The sequence below is a fragment of the Mus pahari genome, chromosome 18 (genome assembly GCF_900095145.1).
Source record: "Mus pahari chromosome 18, PAHARI_EIJ_v1.1, whole genome shotgun sequence".
NCBI classification, from domain to species: domain Eukaryota; kingdom Metazoa; phylum Chordata; class Mammalia; order Rodentia; family Muridae; genus Mus; species Mus pahari.
Window position 1 is genome coordinate 11,111,571 of NC_034607.1, and position 18,401 is coordinate 11,129,971.

The 18,401-nt window shown below is 41.4% G+C and overlaps 1 protein-coding gene across 1 annotated transcript in view; it reads right to left on the reverse strand.

The window, feature by feature from the left end:
- Window positions 1-17,963, reverse strand: part of Mep1a (meprin A subunit alpha) — a 25,576-nt gene extending 7,613 nt beyond the window's left edge. Inside the window, exons 1-9 of the mRNA XM_021218227.1 lie at window positions 17,842-17,963; window positions 17,734-17,758; window positions 17,581-17,631; window positions 14,549-14,589; window positions 13,557-13,632; window positions 9,953-10,070; window positions 6,854-7,029; window positions 3,008-3,229; window positions 2,129-2,278 (exon numbers count right to left, since the gene is read on the reverse strand). Of these exons, the coding sequence (XP_021073886.1) occupies window positions 2,129-2,278; window positions 3,008-3,229; window positions 6,854-7,029; window positions 9,953-10,070; window positions 13,557-13,632; window positions 14,549-14,589; window positions 17,581-17,631; window positions 17,734-17,758; window positions 17,842-17,907 (925 nt within the window). The 5' untranslated portion in view covers window positions 17,908-17,963. The remainder of the gene's footprint in view (window positions 1-2,128; window positions 2,279-3,007; window positions 3,230-6,853; window positions 7,030-9,952; window positions 10,071-13,556; window positions 13,633-14,548; window positions 14,590-17,580; window positions 17,632-17,733; window positions 17,759-17,841) is intronic.
- Between the last annotated feature and the right edge of the window lie 438 nt (window positions 17,964-18,401).

Genomic DNA, 18,401 nt, shown 5'->3' on the forward strand with positions numbered 1-18,401 from the left:
ATATATATATATATATATATATATATATATATATATATATATATATATATATATATGCTTTCTCTGTACATGTACATTCCTTCTGGGCTGTGGTCCTCTCCTCCTAGGATCTAGAACATTAGAACATTCTCCCAGAAGCCTCTTCTTCTGCAGTCATCTCCTTGTCTCTCTGGGAGTTGACTATTAGCCTGGTAGTGAGCCTAAAGGGGAGGGCCAATCAGCGATGACAAAGGCAACTTATGATGACTTCAGGATTGATGACCTTCTGAATCCTATGTGACAGAGACTTTCATCTTCTGCCAGGCTCAGGGGAAGGGTGCAGTGGCAGCAAACGACCTCTCACATTCTTCTTGGTGGCCTGGCATTTAGCTGACTCTTCCAAAAGGATATCTAATCCAGTCTCAGGCTGGCATGGGCCAAGAGACTTTACAATAAATAGCCCAGCCTTTTAAAGAGCTAGTATAACCTGTAACCTCACTTGCTTTCAAAAAGGCTTGACATCCTTTTCCTTGGCAGGCACACGATAAACAGACACTAAAATAAAATCGGAAAGACCCTAGAGATGTAGCTTAATTGGAATCCCAGTTCAATCCTTAGTACCACGTAAATTGTTTGTGGTGGTGCATCCCATAATGCCAGCACTTTGAAAGTGGAGCAGGAGGATCAGATGTTCAAGATCACTGCCCTCTGCTAGCAAGTCTGCAGCTAGCCTGAATCACATAAGACTGTGTCTCATAGATAGATAGATAGATAGATAGATAGATAGATAGATAGATAGATAAAAACATAGAAGCTACGGTCTCCAGCTAGAAGCTTTGAGCCTCATTTTCTTCCTTCCCTCTGGAAAGGTTTCGTATGTTGTGCTTTATGAGCCTTATAAATGTCAAGAAATCTTAAGAAAAAGCACACAGTAACAATTTCCTATCATCGCCAACAGGCAGTGGGGGGAACTGCATTTATGCATTTTCAATAAAGAAAGTAAATAGTCCAAATTAGTTGGGTCTCTGCTGTTGATCCACCAATTGTCACACACTCAGAACCAGGAAGGACAAGGTGAGGACAAACTGAGAAGGACTGTCAAGCTGGGAGGAGGGGATCATGCCTTTGAAATGCAGAGGCAAGCCAAACTCTTGAGTTCAAGGCCAGCCTGAAATACAAAGTGAATCACCTACAAAGTGAGTTCCAAAACAGTCAGGGCTACATNGAGAAACCCTATCTTGAAAAAAAAAAACAAAAAAGAAGCAGAAATAAAACCAAACAAATAAAATTTTAGAAGAGCAATAATGTAGCTACTTCCTACAAAAAAATTAAAGTATCACATATAGTCATTTTCAGGTTGATTACATATAATAATTCTAATATCTTTGAATCAAAATGATTTTTGCCTCCTTCCTTTTAGCTCTTTATGAGGCTACTGTAGACTATGTATATGTATATGCATATGTATATGTATATATATATATATGTATAAGGTATAGTCTACATATACACACATGTGTATATTATGTATACACATATATACATATATATACATATGTATGTATTATATGAATGAATATACACATATATATATACATATGTATTTTATATATATATATATATATATATATATATATATATATATATATATATATATTTGTATTTCCATTGGTGAGTACTGCTTGGAAGCACTACCATTCATTAAAACATCATGTTATTAACCAGGTATGTCCATACCAATGTTATAATGGTAAACGTATATTTTTATTTTTATTTAAAATATTTTAGAATGTATTTATTGGCAATTTCACAAATGTATGCAATGTGTTTTGATAATATGCATTCTCCCGTGCCTTACTCCTGTGGAATGTCTTCCCAACACAGTCTCTTCCTATTTTCATGTAATTTTATTGTGTCACCCAGTGAGTCTAATTAAGGTTTCCTGCATGTAGGAGTGGAGGGTCATTTCAATATTATCTTGCCTCTCCATAGCATGGAGACTTTTTACTGAGTTAATGATTAAGGTATGAGAAATATTCTTTGTCCTTCTTCAGGTTTCCAATGTTTGATAATTAACACAATAACCTAAAGGCACAATCCACCGGCGGCCATTCACCAGCTCGGGGTTCTGACTTTGACTATCACCAACCTTTACACTGTCCCACCAAGGTGTGATCCACTTGTCCAGGCTGACTGCTGTCCCCACGAGCCCAGTCAGCATCATCTCTGGTTGCCTGGATCATTCCACAGATGTTGATCTTCTCAAAGTCACATTGGTCCAACAGGGTATGTGTTGTGGCTACATGTGATATTTTTGTCATGCGGTTAAAATGCAAGTTATCTCATTCCAAAGAGTTAATGTCTTAAGCCACTAAAACACCACTGTTTAAAAGAGACAAAATCGCAAGCCTTTCATTTCCCTGACCCTTTTCCAAAGGCCCTTACTGTCATCGGTTAGCTCTTAGAACACAGGCACAGAGCCATGTACCTCAGAGAACCAGAAATTAACTGCAAATATTCCTTGCTAAATAGACCAATGTGAACTCAAGGCCAAAGATGAGGCAGCTAGCACAATGGGCTTTGTAGTCACTACTACTGTATACTAATGCTGTGTTTTGAGCCCAACTAGAAAATACCCCCATCTCAAAGCTTAGAATTCTTTATAATTAGCCTGAGGAAAGAGTTTTGCAGGGCATAACACATTTTCCAGCCCATTCCCTATCTTGACCTTTACATAATTATTCACCCTTTGGAAGGAAGCCAGGGGAAATAAACAATAACAGCTCCTTATATTTGTCCTCTATCTATCTATCTATCTATCTATCTATCTATCTATCTATCTATCTATGCATTTACATACACATCATATGCATAAATGCATATGACATAACTATCCTATGAGATGTCTTTTTCTAAAGAGAGAACGCTCGAGCCTATGCAATCTGTCTGTTATCCAGCGCATTCAAGAGAAGAAGCAGAGGCTGAGGGCGTGCTGCATCAGCCAGTCCTCAGGTACAGAGGTACTCACTGCAGTTGTACATCCGATTCAGTTTCATTAGATCAATGGCACTGAAATCCAGGCGCTGGCCAATGACGGTGTTAAACTCCGGGATCTTGGCAGTGATGGTAGGGATGCTTTCGTTCTTGTTAAACGAAAATGGCCCGTAGTGCATCACGGACTCGTAATCATAGGGTGTGTTGAGGTCTGTGATGGCGTTGTCGTCATATGTGTTGAAATTATGTTCATAGTCTGTTGGGGAGAGAACCCTCAGGTACTGCTTAGCCATGCTATTCTCTCCAACCTTTCCTCTTTGCCTCAAAAATGGGAACATTGCATCTTCAGTGTATATATATATATATATTCTTACGATTAGAATATATAAAAGAATATACATTGTTGAACATTTAGTTCTAACCCATTGAAGTCATAATACATGTTTGTAAAATAGTATGTATAAGATTGTTGGAATGGCCATAAAGTATTCATGTTCTATTAATATACATACTTATATATTATCATGCATTACAAGTATTTCATTTAATTGTATGAGAGAATGTGTATATGTGTGTGGTTTTTTTAGAAATAAAGTAAAATAGCAAATCTAAGGCAAGAATTATAAACAAAAAGAGAAGGAATTTTTGAGTTAAGGAAAATATTCAGGATTATGTGAAGGTACCTCCCCTAATGACCACGTACACCCACCAGCAGCTCCACCCATCTTTCTACCTGTCCAGCACTTTATGTGTTGGAACAAATGAACTTCCAGGGTCAGTGGGAAAGGTAAGCAGATGGAGAGAAGGAATTGCCTTGGTCAAAGCCCATGCTTCTTGGTCTAGGAAAACGTGTGTAAGGGAAAACAAGGTAAGAAGAAAAGTATTTTCCTGTTAAAGGAAAGGCACTGCGGTAAACATTAGTAGGAAGGAGAGAAGATGTTTTGAGACATGAAGAGTTGAGGTACAAAATCCAATCGATGTCCTCAAATTGACCAGTCACCAATAACTTATTGTTGATAGGAAGAGACAGGAAGAGCCGCCCAGATAGGAAGAGCTGAGAGGTGTTTAGTTGTCTTCTTGTAAGAGAAGAATATATACATACATGTATACACATACACGTACACGCACACGCACATGCACACATGCACACGCACACACACACATATATATACATATACATATATACATATGTATATATACATATATACATATGTATATATACATATATATATATATATATATATATATATATATATATATATATGGCATAAGTCAGCGGGTGTGGTTGTTTTCATTGTAAAAGCAGCTCTGTCTCATGGGTCAATAGCTTGTCAACCTCTGCTCGACCTCAGAAGTTGAATCTTTTCCTTAGTGGAAAAGAAGAAACGCAATCCTGATCCAGAGAATGGGGACAGAAACTGCATCACAGTGTATCAGTCAGTGTTTTGGCCTTGGGACACACTCGGGGCTGCAGGGGCTGGAGATAACATACAGTAAAATACATAAATGACTCTGGGAGTCATGCTGGCTTTGTTTGTCTCACTGGGTTTCTGTCTCCTTGGAGCCCAGTAATCCAGTGATTGCAGGCAATATAGATAGACAGAATCAGATGTGATGGAAATAGAGATAAGAAGGAGACATGTGCGGAGCAACCCTGACTCACCCAGCACTGAGCAAATCAGCAGATTGCACCAGCTAGTGTGGGTTCACTGATAAATGGACATTGTTTGCCTTAAACTGTCTTTAAATGTCACTGAATATTACTTCCCTCAAGTCTTAGAAATGGGATTTTTTATTGCTAATGAAAATTTCAGCAAAACCAACTATATGTGTAGAAAGGTAAGAAACTCAGACCTGTAGGCAAATATAGGCAGTCTAAGAAAGCTCTAAGGCTCGTATTCAGTTGATGTAGTACTTTTGTCTGCAAGTCTATTCCCCTTGTCCCTACACACCCAGTTACAGTAAAATCAGCTCTAAGAGACAAACACATTGAGTCCTATCTGAAATATCACCTCTGAGGAAATAGATTCCCAAACTGGCTTCAAGGAACGCCCACCTAAGACTATCTCATGACTCCAGTGCTTAGTGCTTACATGGTAAAATGTAGTGTGTGTATGTGTGTGTGTGTGTGTGTGTGTGTGTGTGTGTGTGTGTGTGTGTTGCATGGCAGTAACAAAGCTTTTACAGATTACAGCTTTCCTGTTAGGGAAGTCTGATTTATTAGCAAGCCCTCCTGTAAGGACCACTGAGCATTTTACCACTAAGTAAGCTGTGCTGACAGGAGTCTTTACTGGATTCAGATTTAATTTTAAAGCTGGGACAGTTCTCACAAGCCCTTAAAAGTCAAATGCCTACATAAACGTGGCCATGCGTGAGCCTATTTATGAAACTGGAATAGAAATAAAAATTCTTATGCAGGAAAACGATTTACTCAGGACAGCATATGTGCTAAGAGTGAAGTCATTTCTACCATAGTGAAGTTTCATTATTTCCTTATGACTTGAAAGAATACTTTTCCACATCCTGAACTAATGCCTACATGCAAAATATGCATACATATATGCACATAGGCACACACACAGGCACATACACTTATATTTGCATACACATAATATATAAATATATATCTATGCATAAACACAGGCATACACACTTATATACATATACATATATACACACATATACACATATACATTAATGCACATATACACACATGTGCATACAGCATATGCACACATACAGTCACACACTCATACATAAACAGACACATTGTCTTAGTTGGGTTTCTACTGATGTGATGAATGATTATGACCAAAATCAGCCCCAAAGGACAGGGTTTATTTCATCTTAGACTTTCGCATCACAGTCCAAAGGAAGTTGGGGACAGAACCTGGAAGTAGGAACAGAAGCAGAAGCCATGGAAGAAGGGTGCTAACTGAATTGCTCTCCAAGACTTTCTCAGCCTGATTTCTTATACACACCAGGACTACCTGCCCAGATGTGACATTGCTCATAAAAGGCTGGGTCCCTTCCATCGATCATCACAATCAAGAAAAAGGCACTACAGCCTTGTCTACAGGCCAACTCTACAACAGCGTTTTCTCAATTAAAGTTATTTGTTCCCAAGTGATCCTAAATTGACATTGAGGATATGAACCCTCATCCTCATTCTTGCATTGCAAGTGTTCCACTAAAAAAAAAAATCTTCCAATCTCCAATTAAAACCAAACCAAACCAAACCATAACTTTCTTCTTTTTGTCCTTTTTTATCTGACAAATTGTAGCCATTTTGAAAACAGATATACTGATGTATATTTTATATATAATTGCCTATACATAATATATGCATATTATACATTTATTATGTATGTAAATATCTATACATATAATATAATATATAATGTACATGTATAATTTTCTTATTTCAAATTGGCATAAAAATTTTCCAACACACACAAAATGGATATACCCACACACACAAGTACACACACATGCACATAACACACATGTGTACACACACACAGTTGCACAACCCCCCTGAAGTCTGTCTAGTAGCCATCATCATGACTGTAGCCTTCTGAAGCTGCCATGCATTAAACAGCCTCAGTGTCTTCTGAAATCCAAGTCCCTTTACTCATCACAACAAGAAAAAGACGTTTATATCGTGCTTGAACAAAACACTGATAAGAAGCATAGACTTCTGACTTTCAAGTGACCCCCCCCCCCATGGCGAGTCACCCATCCTCCCATTCAGGGACCAGTCCTGCATCAGAGACCGACTCTCCTGTTCCCAGACTCGGCCTAGGCCTGACACAGATGTTCTCGGAAAGCCATCAAGGTAGTAGCAGGCCCCTTCCCGCTCTGCCGGATTCATACTCACCTGCAATGATCTGATCCCACCAAATGTTCACATAATCATCGCGGTCAGTCCTCGACTGCTCATGGAAGAATCCCAGAGCATGCAGGATTTCATGTTCAATGATGCCCTTAAAGTCACATCTATCACCAATGGAAATGTTCTGTCCCACCTGTTGATCACCAACCATAGACCAGCACCTTTAAAAAGGAAGGAGAGGAAGACGATTTTAAAGAGTCATAATTTATATGTTTATATAGCTTATATATTTTAAATGGCTAAAATTTATAAGATTCCAGGACATGAAGAAGAAAGTTGGGTTTGTTTTTTGTTTTTGTTTTGTTTTTAATTGGAGGCTGGGAGATTGCTTAGTGGAACACTTGCCGTGCAAGAATGAGGACCAGAGGTTAAAGCCCCAATGTCAATTTAAAAGCCAGCATCTGGGGACACCTGTAACCCTGTAACTTGGAAGGAAGAGACAGGGTCCCAGAGCAGCCTAGTGAGCCAGACTCTAGAGTGTCCAGGCGCTGACTAGGGCCACAGACTCATTCAGAGCTCTCTCTTCCGTCTGTTTGGAAATGCCCAACACAGTAGTGTTAGTTCTAATTAGTTAACCACGCATCACAACATCAAAACTGATTCCTCTCAACGAGCCACAACTTCGTAACTAAGGTTGCATCATCGTAGGAAGGCATCATGTGCCCAGTTGCTTGGATCAACTCAAGACAAAATGTTCAAAGGGAGACTTTTAAAATCAGAATGGAAAGCATTTCCATATAGCCATGGCTCAATGATAAGAAAAGAACTAAGTATGGGAGGTTCTCAGCAAGCAACCTTTGTGTTCTCTTAGGCCAGTTTGGAGTGGTGGTTCATCGTAAAAGCCCTCTTCCATGCAGGCAAATGGATCATAGCAAAACATCAAGGAGAGAACATTGATATTCTGCGTCTCTTTCATAAACCCACAGGGCACTCCAAAGAACAACACTATTGCTTTTAGAATAAAATCCCGTCCTTTCATGATGACTGTGGCTGATTTAAATGCTATCTTAAAGGAATTTTCAAATCTCCTATAAGGAGTAGAAGTAAAGTTTGTGATTATGAAGAGTATCATTGATAAAATGATTTAATGAATGCAGAAGTTCATAGCTTTAGATATAATTTGACCACATGGGAAGACTGCCTACCTCATACTAAAGCACTGTAGGCAAGCCCAAAGCTTCCCTAAGAGACAAGCGCCCTAGGGAACTCCTGGCAGATTCCCTAAATTCCTCACGCATGGAATGCCTTCTGTTGGCAGTTGATCATACCACTTAGGTCCCCATGTTTGTCCCCAGCTGGTTTGGAAGCTATGAAAACTTTAGGAGGTGGAGTCTTACTGGAGAAGAGCTTCATTCACATGGGACCTGCCTTGAGGTTTTATAGCCCAGTTTCCTGTCTGCTTTCCACTCCCTGACTGTGTTCTAGATCCAAGAGGACAGGCTTTCCCAATGGAGGTGTTGTGGCTCCAAGTGGGGAGGTTTCACCAGAGCAAACATTACAGCTCTGAGGAGAAAGACATCCTAGCATCAGGAGCCAAGGAGTACCACAAAGTCACATGACACAATAAACTTCACACAAGAGGTTTACTGAGAAAGACACAAGATGGTGGCTGCTTCTACTTGGGCCAGAAACAACAGCGAACTGAGCAGGAGGCAGGCTCATATATTCTTGGGGGCAGAGTTTTCAAGGGTATAGATTTCCAAGGTGGAGTTTGGTGAGATTTCAAGCCAAGCCCAGGGATTGATGGGTTTTTATGCTCAGGAATTGATGGGTTTGGGTAGGTTTTCAAACCCAGATGTGGGCTTGGAGATTTTCCCTCCACTAAGAGTGCAATGTCCCAGCCACCTTACCCTGCCTTCCTCACCACTATGAACTGTTGGGAGTTGGTCTGGTGCTGTGTATACAAATGCTAAATACTGGTCCCCAAGATCTGGTTGCTTGCTCCCAGACCAGACGAGTGAATTCCCACAGTGCACCAGTCTTTGTTGTGTAAGCTTTGCTCCCAAATTTAAAGGTATTGGCTTTAAAAAGGGGGCTACAGCCAATTGCTGGGTAGAATAAGTGGGGTTTCAGTTACTGGTCTGGGGGGCTCAGTAGGGAACACAAGGAGAGAGAGAGAGAGGAGGAGGCCATAATGAGGCCTGATGGATCATGAGCACGTGGCCAGGAGAAGTGGACTGTGAGCACAGATTGATGGAATGGAAATAACCTGCGTGAGACTCAAACACAAAGTAACAAGGGGCTGAGATGTAAGCTACAATAGCTCACAGCATGCCCGATCTAGGTTTACAGATTGTAAATAAAATAACAGCATTTTGTGCCTTTTATACAGGCTAGCTAAAATAAATAATTCATTTACTGTATTTCTTCCCACATTGTAAATCAGGAAAAAAAAATCTTTCCTCCCTTAAATTGCTTATATTAGGAACTTGCTCATAGCAATAAGAGTCACTGATCTACTGCCTAGCTTTCTTCTGACGCATCCTCAGCAAGAAGAACCCCAAACTTCCCTAAGAAACAGATGGTCTAGGGACTCTTAAAAGACTCCCTAAGTTTATCACGGAAGGTCCTTCACCTTCTTTTTCCTGAAATCATTTTTTTTTCTTTTCTCATAAATTCAATTTTCTTTTTGTGTTAGCAAACTAGAATTTCCCACAAACAGTCTCCTTTTGGCTTTCCACTGTGAAATCTGGGCCAATAGGGAGGGCTTTGCTGGTAGTTTTCATTGTTGTCAGGGACTGGAAGTTGCTTGGTAACAGCATATCTCTGGATGCTCTTTCAAATGCTACTTATCCATCTATCCATCCATCCATCCATCCATCCATCCATCCATCCATCCATCCATCCATCCATGTATGCATGCATGCATACATACATTCATAAAAATTAAAATAAATAAGAAGATTGAGGCTGCAAAGATAGCTCCAATGCTAAGATTTGCTTTTGTTTTTTTTTTTTCTTATAGTTTCTTTTAGCTTTCAAAATAGATGAAACTATTTTAGAAACTTAAGGATGCATGCTTTTCATGCATTTTAGAAACTTAAGGATGCATGCTTTTCATGCTTTGTAATAGTTCATACCAACCCAGAAAGTTTCTGGAAGATGATATACGAGCTCTCCCCTTCATAGGGTTTGAAATCCACACAAGACTTGAGGCGGAACATCTCAAAGGCATGGAGGATGGCTCCTTTGGCGTTCAGATCTGTAAAACATTGGCAGGCATTATTTAGATTTTGGATAATAGACATAGCTTATGGTATACAGAGGACCGACCGTACCACTGATACGAAACACACAGAGGTTCCACGTAGATTTCGTTTCTTTCCTGGGGTGGGGGTGACTTGATTCGTTGGTAACTAAATTTGAAGTCAGTCACATACATGGCGCTGGTCCATAGTTTAGATGTGTAAAATAACAAACCCAGTGAGCCATGAGAGAAAAGCCACTGAGCAGAACTCTTCCATGGCCTCTGCTGTACTTCCCGCCTCCAATCCATGCTCAGAGATGAACTGTGGCCTCAGGGTTGCCAGAGGAAAGAAGACTTTTCACCCTCCATTTTGCCTTTTAAAGCAAGAGAGAAACAAGGGATGACAAGTAGTTAAAGCTGTAGGAGCCTGGAGGGGCTGGGAAAAATCCTTGGGCATTCCACTAAAACCCCAGAGAGACCCAAGAGGCCTAGAGGTCAAGACTATGTCCTAGCATTCTGGGATCTGCTTTGATATAAGATCAAAAACCAAACCCAAGCCTCCAAAATGTCAGCCAAACTCTTGGCACAGTAATCCCAAAATTATCAGAATTACAAGGAACCTAGCAGCACATAGCTCCTCTCTAGAGGGTAAGATCCACAGCACTCCAACACGGAGCCAAAAACAAAAACAAAAACAAACAAACAAAAAAAATCATCAGTGTGTGACAAAGCAGGAAACCTGAGCTACAGAACGCAGGATGACTCAAACGTTAGAGTTCACAGTGTTTAAAGCGTGGTTGTGTATTTATTTGCTCAAGGAAAAGAGGAACCAACAGAGACGCTCAGCAGAAGTATACAACTCATATGAAAGGATCAAATGAAAATTCAATCGGGATTTGTAGCCGTTAATCTTCATCATCAATTTGGCGGAATCGCCAAGAAAGCAAGGCTCTGGGTGGGTTTATGGTGATATTTTAGGTAAGTTTATGGTGCCACTCCACGGGCTGGGGTCCTGGGCTGAATCAAACGGATGCAGTGAGCTGAGCTAAGCATCATTCATTTCTCTCTGCTTCCTGGCTGTGTGTGTAATGTGATCAACGACCTCCCACTGCTGCCACCATGCTTTCCCCTGTGTGACAGAGGTTCCAAACTGTGCAGGCCCCTGCCTCTATTTAGTCATGACAAAATAGCAAAGTAGCTGGACACAGGATTGTATGCGAATTCACTGAACGACTTGAAGAGAAGACCGCAGGTGGTAAAAGAATCACAGAGACAATATTAATAAAAAAAAAAATTAGAACAGGTCCTCGGTAACTAATGAGAAAATACCTGTAAACCCGTTGTATTTACGATTAGTTCCCAAAGTATGGAAGAGACAAGAAGGACATTTGAGAAAATAATGACCTGAGATTTCTCACGTTTGGTTGTTCTAACATTAACTCGCAGATCTGAGAAGCATGAATAACACAACGTTAGACTCAATGAAATTTCCTTGACCTTGAACTTCGGACTCCTATGCCTTCATCTACCAAGTTCTGGGTTCATGGGTGTTCCCCATCATGCTGCATTATGGGGTTCTGGGATGGAGTCCAGAGCTTTATGATGGTTAGGGAGCACATAGAGCCAGGCCAGAACCAGCTAAGCGAGGCCCCCAGTGCGCCCATGCAGAGGAAGGAGTTCTGCGCATGCTAGAAAACCCTACCTTTACTTCCCTGAGACAGAGCAGAGCTCCAGAAACGTATCAGGGAAAGGTACAGTACTTGGCACATGAGGGGGCAGTGCAGATGAGAGGACCAGGACGAAAAACAGTAACTGAAAAAAAAAAAAAAAACCCAAAGCAAAACAAAAACAAAAACAAAAACAAAAACCTTCTTCCACGGGAGCTCCTTAAATAAAGCTCCAGGAAGTATAGGTCCTCTGTGAATTTACAAACATGCTGGCAAAACATGTGGGGATATGACTTCCTTTCCCAATAAACAGCTGAGAACAACAGTGTTTATCTGTCTGTCTGTTCACTGGAAAATGTTGTGAATTTGGCTTAATGCTTGCATCATGGGTTCCCAAATTGCACGAGAATCCCGAAGGTGAGAGGCGGAGGCTCCCCTGCTCCCAGCTGGTTCTGATTGGTCGGTAAAGTTGCTGGGAGACAGAGGCGGGACTTTAGGATTCGTGGGCGAGGGAACTGACAAAGATGGATGGGATCACCATTGCCAGGAAAGGAATAGATAGATGCAGGATTGAGAGCTGTAGAAGAGACAGTGTAACAATCAAGTCAGAGCCGGGGAAGAGTGGCCCCAGGCACCCACCCCTCACCCCGTTTGGGTCTGGGGTAACAAAGATGGAATATAGATTTTAGTAAGTCATAATTCAGGAGTATCGGAGGGGAGGCGTTAGCAACGTAGAAGTTTGGGAGTGACCTAGCCATTGCCCTGTTTACGGCATTTTAAAATAGAAGTGTGAGTGTGTGTGTGTGTGTGTGTGTCTTTCATTCGATAATCCAGAACATTCGAGCATCGTGCAGCTGCTGCTGGGGAGATCATAGCACATTAATAAACTACTGCTACAGGAAAAAAGCATGAGAAACAAGACAGATAACGGTGATTGGAGAATACAGAAACACAATCTACATATGTTGAGAGCAGTAGATATCCAGCAAGATGATGCAGCCTTGTCCTGGCCTTCCCTGTCAACTTCTCCCTCATCCCCTCAAGAATTGCAAGCAAGGAGTCATTGTGCAGTTACTAGTTAGTTACTTGAGGGTCAGTCAAGCACCTGCTCGTGGCATCTACCAGTTAATATTTTCTACCAGTTAATATTTCTATCAGGGACTGGAATGCCTTTTTCTTAAGAGGAAGAAAAAAGTAAATATTCGATTTTGTTCTTCGTGTTGTTCCTGATTTTGCTAACATTTCTTTTAATGTGTGCAGTAACTTTGGACCATGACTGTGCATGCATGAGTGCATGCATGCATGCATGTGTGCGTGCTTGTGTTGAGATGGGTACACATGTGCAAGTTTGAGTATGGGGGGTCAGAAGTCAATGTGGGGTGTTGTCTTCAGGTGTAATTCACTTTATCTTGAGGCAGAATCTCTCATTGTCTTGGAGTTCATCAAGTGGGCTGGGCTGGCGGATTCAGGTCCCAAGGACTCATGTGTCTCTACTGTCCGAACACTGGGATTACAAGCATGAGTCAGTCTTCCAGATTGTTTTTTACATGGATACTGGGGATGGAACTCAAGTCTTTGTGCTTGGCGTGCTGGGATTAAAGGCGTGTGAACCACGCCCGGCTGTGCTTGGAAAGTGATAACTTTCCTGAGTCATCTGCCCAAAACCTTGACTTGTTCTTTGACACTTTCGCAGGCTGACAAAGAAAAAAAATGTCACGACTTCCTTCCCACGAGATAATCCTCAGGGCTCTTTATCTATTGTTCTGAACCCAATGACCAGGAGAAGCGGGAGAGAAGAGCTAACCCGTGTCTAGTTAAGAACAGCCTCCATTACCCAGGTTGTCAGCCAGGATGTATGGAATGGGGAACTTCCATCTGCTTGTCGGATTTCGCAGGGCATTCCTGGTTCTCTGTGAAAGACAAAAGCAAACATGTTGTCCAGTTCCATCTTTTCCCTCCAGAAAGTTTCATTTCTGTTTACACCTGGATAAAATCCCCTTGTATGTATGTGACATAAGTACAGGTCTGTCCTGGCTTCTAGTTCTCAATATCTGTATCTTGGTATTTAGGTGGGCGTAGAGAGGAACAGGGGTCAGGAAACTGGAAAGGGACTCGTAACAATACAAGAGGGATGCCTAAAGGGAGCAGGGTGAAAGAGCACCAGTGTTTTAAGTGGACAACGGAGTACAGGAGCTGGAAGGGTTTCAGAGTGGATGGGGACTGGGGAGATGGGTAAGCTCCTAAGAAAAATGCCTTCAGGGAACCAGCTACTTGGTAGATCTGGTGATAATATCAAAATGGGGAAAAACAAAAACAAAACAAAAAAACAAAAAAAACAAAGTGACCTGAAGAATGAAAAACAAAGACAACTGAGAAGACCATGGTCAACTTCATAGCGCTCACTTAACTCACACCGAAAGGAACACAACTAATTTAGGGATTTATCTTCTCAATATAAAATAACAGGAACTCCTTAGAGACAATCTTTGGGGATTCACAGGCACTAATAAAAGCAAAATGAAGGGACCAGCGAACTGTTAACTTTGGGTCAGCACCTGCAAACACGCCGGAATACTCCCTTTCTATTCTTTGCTAATTGGGAAAAAAACTGGACAAATAAACTATTTGATATTTGTATACTCTTCTGTGCTTTTGGTTTTTTATTACTATCAACTATAGGGATGCTCTTATATGATATAGATTATACATGAATCTTTGCTTTCTCTCCGTAGTGTTCAATATGGAGCAAGCCCTGGAACACAGGTTGAGCCTCCAGAGGGACCACAATTCCCAAGGCATGGACTATATGTCATTGTCAGTACTCACAGGCAGAAGGATGTCCCCTTGAAAGAGGTTCAGGCCTGCAGCTGGGATGGATTTAAAAACAAAATGTTATCTGAAGTCAACATTAATAAAGGCAGGTCGTGGTATAGCTAATATTTGCCATTGCGCATCTTTCATTCCATACAGTCATCTATCTCTTTAAAATTGCAAATCTTTCCCTCTACCTAAGTAGATATGAACAACCAGTAAGTATTACATGTTGATATGCCCTCTTTTCAATTTTGGAATAAAAATCCTTCAAGAACCTTAGAACTGGCCTAGAGAGATGGCTCGGTGGTTAAAAACACTGGTTGTTCTTACAGTTGACCTGAAGTCAGTTCCCAGCACCTCCGTGGCAGCTCACAACTATCTGTGACATCATTCCTGGGGGACCAATGCCCTTTTCTGATCAAACATGCGCTTGGTGCGCAGATTACGCATATAGTTGAAACATCTATATGTAGAAAATAATGATATTTTAAAAATAACCTTATAACTAAGATGAATTAGAAGGGATTATGTTGCTCATGAACTCTAAAGCTTTGCTTTTTTAAATTAAAAAAAGGGGGGGGGCTGGTGAGATGGCTCAGCTGTTAAGAGCACTGACTGCTCTTCCAGAGGTTGTGAGTTCAATTTCCATATGGTGGCTTACAACCATCTGTAGTGAGATCTGATGCCCTCTTCTGGTGTGTGTGAAGAGAGCTATAGTGTACTCATATACATTAAGTGAATAAATACACCTTTGAAAAGAAAAACCAGTGGAGCTCAGAGAGATCATGAACTAGGAGGCCATTGTCCAGGTGAGCTTTACAGCTGGTATCTCATCCCAGCCCTTTCACGGCCCCTCCCCTTCACCTAGCTAAGTGCACTGAGTGGACGTCCCCTCAGAGGAAGGAGGCAGCCTCCGAACCTCGGGACAACACCCTTGGAGACTACGTGCAGATCCATCCAAATCTATGGCTGTCTCCAAGACCCTACTTTTCAGAGGCCTTGCAGAATGGACCTACACACACTGCTTGACTTGCTTATCCATGACCTTAAAGAACTCATAAAACTAAGATTCTTAAAGGGAAAGATCATGGGAAAACTTCCCAACCCTCGAATGAGCTCCATTTGTCTTTTAAAATAATGTTTAATTAACTCATTAATTTTTAACTTTACCCTAATTAAAAATGCACAGAATAGGCCTGCCTCGGTTCAAGTCTTGGCTTTGACTAATTATTATCATGTTTCCTTAACTATATGAGTATCCATGATACTTCAAAGACAATACTACCTATAAAGGGGCTTTAGAATGTGCTCTAAACAGAAATAGCTAATCATCACTCAGGCATGGTGGTGCCCACCTTTGATCCCAGCACTCCTGGGGTGGAGGAAGGCAGGTTTCTGAGCTTAAGCTCAACCTGGTCTACAAAGCAAGTTTCAGAACAGCCAGGGCTACAGAGAGATACCCTGTCTTAAAACAGCAACAGCAGGGGCAGCAGCAGCAACAACAAAATCATCGTCGTCATCGTCGTCATCGTCATCATCATCATCATCATCATCATTGGAAGAAATGCCGAATAATTGCTACATGTTAACACTGATTACAATATACCACACTCTCCCACTAAGTAATTAGAGTACCAGCATTTCATCCAGTCTGTTTCTCTTTCTTTTCTGGTCTCAACATAGTTCAGGTTGATTGTGAACTCTCTATGTAGCTAAGGATGGCCTTGAACTCAGAACTGCCTGCCCCTGTTTCCCCAGTGCTGGGGTTACAGGTGTTTGCCACCACACCTTTTTGAGAGGTCTGTCATCTTCAAACAGGACTCAGCTGCTGTGATTTAGGCCTAAAGACCCGGAGGCGGTTTGCCACTGCAGCCTGCAATCCTGAGTGAGTCTCTAACCACGGGACTTCTCTAACCACTGTGTCTTCCTGCATAAGGAAACCAGCATTTCCCCCATTACAAGACTCAGATGGCATTAGACATGGATGTCTTTGCAAACCCTAAGGTGATTGTGACCAAGTGTCCCTCCACTGACACCAGTCCCATTCAAAGATGTCACTATGCAAAGGCTTCTCTGAAACCCCAGAAGCAGAACACAGAGACAAGACAGGAAACACCTTGATGTCTTTCCTCTTGGTATTGGATGACATGGGTTCCTCAATACATACATTTCTGAACAAGCTATCCAAATAGAAATACTCTTTTATACCTCATCAACTACCTAGCCACCAGTACATATGATTGACGTGTCCAGGCTTGGGATCTTTCTCCTACAAAATAGAACTACTGTCTTATTCTTTATAGTTTATTTAGCTAATATAATAATTACCCATTCTTCCACTTCACACTATAGACTATGAGTTTTTCATAAACAGAAAACTTGCTATGTGATCTTAGTTCCAGCAAGGGCTCATTAGAGTTCTTAGAAAAAGCTAACCTTGGGCCTGGGGTGGTGGTTCAGCTGGTAAAACTGTTGGACTTCAGAACCCAAGGAAAAGCCCAGGAGTAATTTGATCCCAAAGACAAAGAGGGAGAAGCATGCAGACCCCCGGGTCTCACTGACTAGTCTGCGTCACTTGCTTGGCAAGGCACAGACGGGAGAGAGAGCCTGTCTCAAAAACAAGGTGGACAGATCCTTAGGTACATAACTGAAACTGGCCACTGGTCTCCTCACACATACTTGCACCTATACTGACATGAGCACACACAGTCTAAAGTAAGCCTCTTTCTCTCAGGCACCGTCGTTTTCTAGAAACTTCTAATGCCGGTAAAGCACCAATAAACTTGTCTCTCCAAAAGGCAATCCTATCACAGTGCTTTACATCCTTCCCAATTAGGCATGGAGCTGCCTATCCATGGTCCTGGATGTGTTGAGGTAGAAGCAGAAGGGTGAACGCCAGCTTACGTCCACCCTGGCTTTGCTTTAACAATTTCCAAGCCACCCAGGACTACACAGAGAGACGTGTCTCATTGGTCAATCAATCGGATGATTTAAATAATAAACACATGATTTCCAGGCCTCAATATTTCAGACACTGAGCTCACCGAAGTTGATTTCTGAAACATCCTTCTGTTCACCAACATCTGTATCATGATCTGCCAAAAGAAAAATAATGGGGGAAAAAAAAACTGTTTTTAAAGAAAACTTGAGCCTTGTTGAAGACAACTCAGAAAAACTGCATAGGAAATGCCTCTTACCATGTCCATTCAAAAGGTGGTTAATCTGGAAGGAAACAAGGGAAGACAAAATGGGTAACAGGCTACAACAGATGCTCTTAAATATCTATGGAAGTAGCATCTACTTACCGATACAGCTGCTATGTGGGCAGAAAAAATCAGTGAGAGAAAACACGCAGGTTGCATCCAAAGCATTATTGCAAATGAACTGGATCTGTAAAAACCTCATTGCCATAAAAACTTACTGGACCTTGCTCTTAACCGTCACGGATGGAAACTTTGACCCCATTGTGGGTACTGTTCCTCTTAGTACATGTAGTCGACAAGAATGAATGACACTTTCGTGGGCATGGACAAAGAAGCCTGCTCTAAAAGGGACTGGGAGGAAGTTTTAAAAATTCACAGTGGAACAGACATATGATAACAAGTTATACACAGTACCCTCAGGACAGAGATAGGAATAGTCATTAAGGGATGATAATATTATCCATCAAAGATGAACTCCAATTTTATGAGTTGTTACGATCACAATCACGCAGGTCACTAATGCATGGCTCACACCCCTTCTCTCTGCCTGTCTTCTCTCTTCCTGTCTTTTTTCTCTCTGCCTGTCTTCCTTCTCTCTGCCTGTCTTCTTTCTCTCTGCCTGTCTTCCTTCTCTCTGCCTGTCTTCTTTCTCTCTGCCTGTC